Source organism: Panthera tigris, chromosome D1 (assembly GCF_018350195.1).
Source record: "Panthera tigris isolate Pti1 chromosome D1, P.tigris_Pti1_mat1.1, whole genome shotgun sequence".
Taxonomy (NCBI): domain Eukaryota; kingdom Metazoa; phylum Chordata; class Mammalia; order Carnivora; family Felidae; genus Panthera; species Panthera tigris.
Window position 1 is genome coordinate 20,918,172 of NC_056669.1, and position 5,754 is coordinate 20,923,925.

The following is a 5,754-nucleotide window of genomic DNA, read 5'->3' on the forward strand; positions in this document are numbered from 1 at the left end:
ACTTATGTGATTCTACAATTATTTCAATAACAATTTCAGCTAAAAAATGATGCTGATATTTATCTTATAAATCATTAAAAATTTAAATCACTTTCAACATGCTTGTGTTTACTACACATTATAGAATTTTAAATCTTTCGGGGCGCCTGGGTGGCTCAGTCGGTTAAGTGGCCGACTTTGGCTCAGGTCATGATCTCACGGTCCGTGAGTTCAAGCCCTGCGTCGGGCTCTGTGCTGATAGCTCAGAGCCTGGAGCCTGTTTCAGATTCTGTGTCTCCCTCTCTCTCTGCCCCTCCCCTGTTCATGCTCTGTCTCTCTCTGTCTCAAAAATAAATAAACATTAAAAAAAATTTTTTAAAATAAAAAAAAAAGGAATTTTAAATCTTTCATCATATTTCCAAGTGAAAACTATTAATGGGTCTTTCCTTAAACACCCATTATATTTAGTACACTGTTCCCTGGATGATACTACACTTGTTTTTCTCTCTCACTGGATGATGACCTTCATCAATACAGACACACATAATGCTCAGTAAATGTCCTATAACATTTGTGCTATTGTGAGTTAAGTAAAATAGTAAGACATTATAAGAAACTGGAAAGCATCCAAGTGAACCCAGTGGCTAAGGAATTTTGATCTAACTCGTCGTCAGTTTTCTCCTTTGCAAATTTAGTAGGGCTATAGAATAGGCCATATCAGTCTGGTTTATTGGAATGAACACTAGTAATTAACCTCTTGCATTGGTTTATATAGGTCATGCCTTTATAGATAGTATGGTTTTCTTCTCGTCATAGATGTGGAGCTTATTTAGAACCAGATATACAAACGAGCACAGATGGGTTGTCTTGCTAAAGCGTCTCTGGAAGACAGGTGCCCCAAGTCTGAGTTGTCTCAGAAGTGATCCCTAGTTCTAACAGCTGCCTATCAGTTTTCTCTTCTTCCCTTTCGGTATGCCAGGCAGTGTTGGCATTAACAGGATTCAGGCGGCATTTAAATGAAGGATTTATTTTCTGAAAAATTGATTTATGCTATCAATTGAGGTGTGTATTTGAATGACTGCTTTCAAGCTTCATGGCTCAAGTCTTAGCTCCCAGATGGCGTCCAAAGTCCATTTTACACTTTAAGTCAAACAAATGTGAACTAAAGACAATATAATTACATGGGAAGTACCACCTAGGGTCTGCTTTTAAAATTGTGAGGTACTCTCAATATTCTTTGGTAGTATCCTCGTGTCTCTAAGATTATTTTCTTCTTTTTCACATATTTGTTATCTGTCCCTTGTTTACTCACAGAAATAATTTTAAGATTGCTAAAAATAGAAGCTTTGCATTTGAGAGAAAAGACAGTAACTCTGTAAATACAGAACAAAAATCTAGGTAGTTGTATCCATGACCGATTCAGTACAAATAGTGCATGGATTGCATAAGTAGACAAATATTTACTTTAAAAAATCACTCAAAGTGAAGAAATTAAAGAGTTATACAGTTTTAATTAACTCATAAATATAAATAAAGCCATTATTAAGAATTAAGTATTTTTGGTGTGATCTTTTGTAATGTAAAAATTTCATCATATATGTACTATATTAATGAATTGGAAATATTATATGTGATTATTTTTCAATATAAAGGTTTAAAAATGGAAAAAAGGGATCTTTAGTAAGCTTTGATTTAAATTGCACAAAATAAAATGTAAGTGAATTATCCTGGAGAGCAATTCTGGAAAATATTTGTACAGGGGATGGAAGTAAACTACTTTTCTGACAATCTACTTTGTAGAATATAAAAGAGAAGAATAGGCAATCATCCTTCCTGCCAGATTATCATCATTAAATGGCTGTTTATACTGGGATTCTGGCAAATAATGTAGAAAGAAATATTAAACTGCATTAAATTTTAATTAAAAAATTAAGATCGAATAATTGAAATAGTCCTTACAAGTGTAATGTTCATGTTGGTGGTTTAATTTAATTCTAAATAAATAAAAAAGGGGGCACCTGGGGCACCAGTTAAGCGACGGACTCTTCATTGGACTCAGGTCACGATCTCACTGTTCGGGCTCTGCACTGACAGTATGTAGCTTGCTTGGGATTCTCTCTCTCCCTCTCTGCTCCTCACCTGCGTGCATGTTCTCTCTCTCTCTCTTTCAAAATAAATACATAAATATTAAAAAATAAATAAAAAAGGAGCCAGTCATATGTGGCCTTTCTTCATTATTCGGTGAATACTGACTTACTTCTCACCTTGAACAGAGCTTTCTTCACTTCCTTGTTCCTCAGGGTGTACACCACAGGGTTTAGAAGGGGAGTCAGCACAGTGTAGAAAACTGCCACAATCCCGTCCACAGCATCCTTGGAGCCTGGCCTCAGGTAAACAAAAACACAGGGAACAAAGAAACAAAGGACCACAATGCAGTGGGAGGTACAGGTCTGAAAGGCTCTGCATCTCCCCTCGGAGGTGCGGATCTTCAGGATGGAACAGACGATGGACACATAGGACAGCACTATCAGGAGAAAGCAGCCTGAAGCCACTACCCCGATGTTGACAAAGATCACCATCTCGTTCATGGACGTGTCTGCACAGGCCAGTCTGAGGATGGGTGGTCCGTCACAGAAATAATGCTGGATCTGGCTGGGCCCACAGTAGGGCAAGCGGAAGGTCAGTGTGGTCTGGACGGCAGAGTGCAGAGAGCCGCTGAGCCACGTGGCGGTGGCCAGGAGGGCACACGCTCTCCCACCCATCAGGCTGGCATACCTGAGCGGCCGACTGATGGCCAGGTAGCGGTCGTAGGACATGACTGTGTAGAGGAAACACTCGGTGCTCCCCAGGAAGTGAAAGGAGTAGAGCTGGGCCACACAGCTGTGAAAGGAGATGGCCCCGCCTCCCGGGGAGACCAAGGGCATCAGCATTTTGGGCACCGTGACGGTGGAGAACCACATGTCAATGAAGGACAAGTTGGCCAGGAAATAGTACATGGGAGTGTGGAGGTGGGAATCCACCGTGATCACCAGCAGGATGAGGAGGTTCCCCACCACAGTGAGTACATAAATCACCAAGAAGATTCCGAAGAGGGGGATGTCCAGTGCTGGTGCATGGGGAAGACCCGTGAGGATGAACGTTGTCACTACGCTCATGTTTCTCATTTCTTCTCATATATGGAGCTCTGTCCCTACCAAAAGCAAAGAAAGTTCAACATTTACTGAGATCATATTGTGGCAACTTTGTTTTCACTGAATGGAAACACAAGATGTAAATTGTCATGTAAATGTTACATGACATTTTTGCTTTACGTGGGGCTTTGAGGGGGGTTATCCACTTCCTTATTGCTTTACCCAAATCAACCAAATAGAGAAGAGGGGTAAATTGGGTATTGTTTTCTGTAGAATTAGAAAAGTTATACCCAAGCCAGCACCTTTGGCACGCTCTCCCATGGATGAGCCTTTATCCAAGCATCTCTCTTTCTTTTTTTCTCTCCAACCATCCCCCTACCCCACACCCCCCACAAAAGACACACACACACAGCCACACACTGCCATATATACAGATTCAGTCTCTTTGATCATCAGAGAATTTCCACTATAAATATACATTTATAAAGAAAGCTTCATCCATAATGGCTGAGAAAGCTGCCTTCCTAAAATTCCCTGGTCAGCAGCCAGCTGATGTGTTAGGGAAGAACTCCTAGGATTTAGCATCTCAGTGAACCAGTTCATCTGTCCTACAGTAAACCATGATCATACTCTCCTCATCCTATGTGAAATCTGACACCGAACTAATGCAGTCAGTAATGGTCAGAGTACTATCACTTTCCTCACCTCCTCTTATCCTATATTTATTTCTATTTATAAATTTTTATTATATCTCCCTCTAGGCAATCAATCATCCTCCTTCTGAATTGTAATCAAGTCATCTCAGAATATATTTTGAGCTTCCATGAAGAATTAGATCTGCTTACTTAGAAGGACCAAATGGCATGTTTGAGGTTTGAGTTCCAGAACTGAATGTAGATACTCACTATAAAACAGACACCAATGCTCTTTGAAAAATAAAGGAAAATATGTAGTCTGAAATCATTTTTATTATTTCTAGGATTTCTATTATTCCAGGGCTCAGACTGTAAGTTCCTTCCTTCCTTCCTTCCTTCCTTCCTTCCTTCCTTCCTTCCTTCCTTCTTTCCTTCCTTTCTTCCCCTTTATTCTTCCCTCCCTTCCTTCCTCTTTCTTTCTTTCTTTCTTTCTTTCTTTCTTTCTTTCTTTCTTTCTCTCTCTTTTCAGGGTCTCCTGCCTTTGTATCTTCTTAGAATATATTCACATTTTCTGTGAAAGTGGGTTTTTTAAAATCTTGAATTAATATAACTCAAGAGAGGGAAAATACACTTTTCTTCTAGAATTCATGTGTGTCTTAGTTATCAGGAAAAGGGCTTTGTGAAACCAAGAAAACCTGATCTAACACCAGCAGAAGCCCACAGCACTGTTGGTTTGGGGGAAAGAAAATGCTAGCCTTACTAGCCTTTTGCTGAGAGAAGTGTTCACCTGTATGACTCTATAGGATGGATTTTGAGGAATTGAAGCTTTCCACATTAATATTTCTACCAATTAGCCTATCATAGTACACAATTTTCTCACGTGGGCTATCCATTTAGAATGAGGCGTATATGTATAATCAAGGTAAAATCATAATGCTGTCTTGAATGGCTACTTCAAGAATTACTTGCAATTTAACTCCAGTTCATATATTTCAAAATGCTGCTATAAAATACATGATAACAATTTTGGTAATTTAAACTCTTACCCAATTTCTTTTATATACTCTTACGAAAGCTATTAACTTCCATTTTGTTCTCTTTGACTATATAGACTCATGTCATCTTCATAACATAGGAATTTTCTTTTCCTTTCCAAAAGTAGACACCCATTAATTTTCTCTCCTATATTAGCACTTTGGCCCAAACCCCTATTGTTGCCCAGCTAGTGTTCAGGGATTACTTAGCAAAGTGTGTTAAGAATACTGCACAACTTGCTCTCTCCCTTTTTCCTTTAGGAGATAATGACATTTGCTAACTTTCATCCTCTTCAGGAACAAGAAAGGAGTGATTCAGCTTTTTAGCCTTTTATTTCACTAAAACCCAGTGGCGTTCTAGGTGATGAATGAGCCAGAACTTGAAACCATCAAGAATTCTGTGCTGATTGTTGTTTGCACACGGGTAAAGGCAAGCTAAGGCCACCCATTCTTGGTCCCACATTCTTGGGACTTCTGGTAATATTTTAACAAAGACTAGAGAAGGGCGGAGCCCCATGCACTTGTGACAAACACAAGTTCATCATTGGGCCTGAACTTGTGCTACCAATGGACCACTTCTCCAACGTCATTGTTCCTAAAAAATTGTTTTTGCTATTCAAGGTCTTTTATATGCCTGTGTAAATTTTAGAATCATACCAAAAAGGCCCACTGACAGTTTCATTAGAATTGCATTGAATCTATACATCAATTTGGGGGAACTGGCATCTTAACAATATCTGACCACGAATACTGGGTATCTCTTTTTTCTCAATAACGTTGTATAATTTCCATGTTCAGGTTCTAGCACATCTTTTGTCAGATTTATCACTATTTTTTATTTTGACACTATTTAACATTTTTAAAAAATGTTTATTCATTTTTGAGAGACAGAGAGAGACAGAGCACGAGTGGCAGAGAGGCAGAGAGAGAGGGAGACACAGAATCCAAAGCAGGCTCCAGGCTCTGAGCTGTCAG

At 39.2% G+C, this 5,754-nt stretch overlaps 1 protein-coding gene across 1 annotated transcript; it reads right to left on the reverse strand.

Moving 5' to 3' along the window:
* Positions 1 to 2,213: 2,213 nt before the first annotated feature.
* Positions 2,214 to 3,143, reverse strand: LOC102962677 (olfactory receptor 10G9-like). Its single transcript, XM_007074034.2, has one exon. It carries the CDS (start codon positions 3,141 to 3,143, stop codon positions 2,214 to 2,216), a length of 930 nt encoding a protein of 309 aa, XP_007074096.2.
* Between the last annotated feature and the right edge of the window lie 2,611 nt (positions 3,144 to 5,754).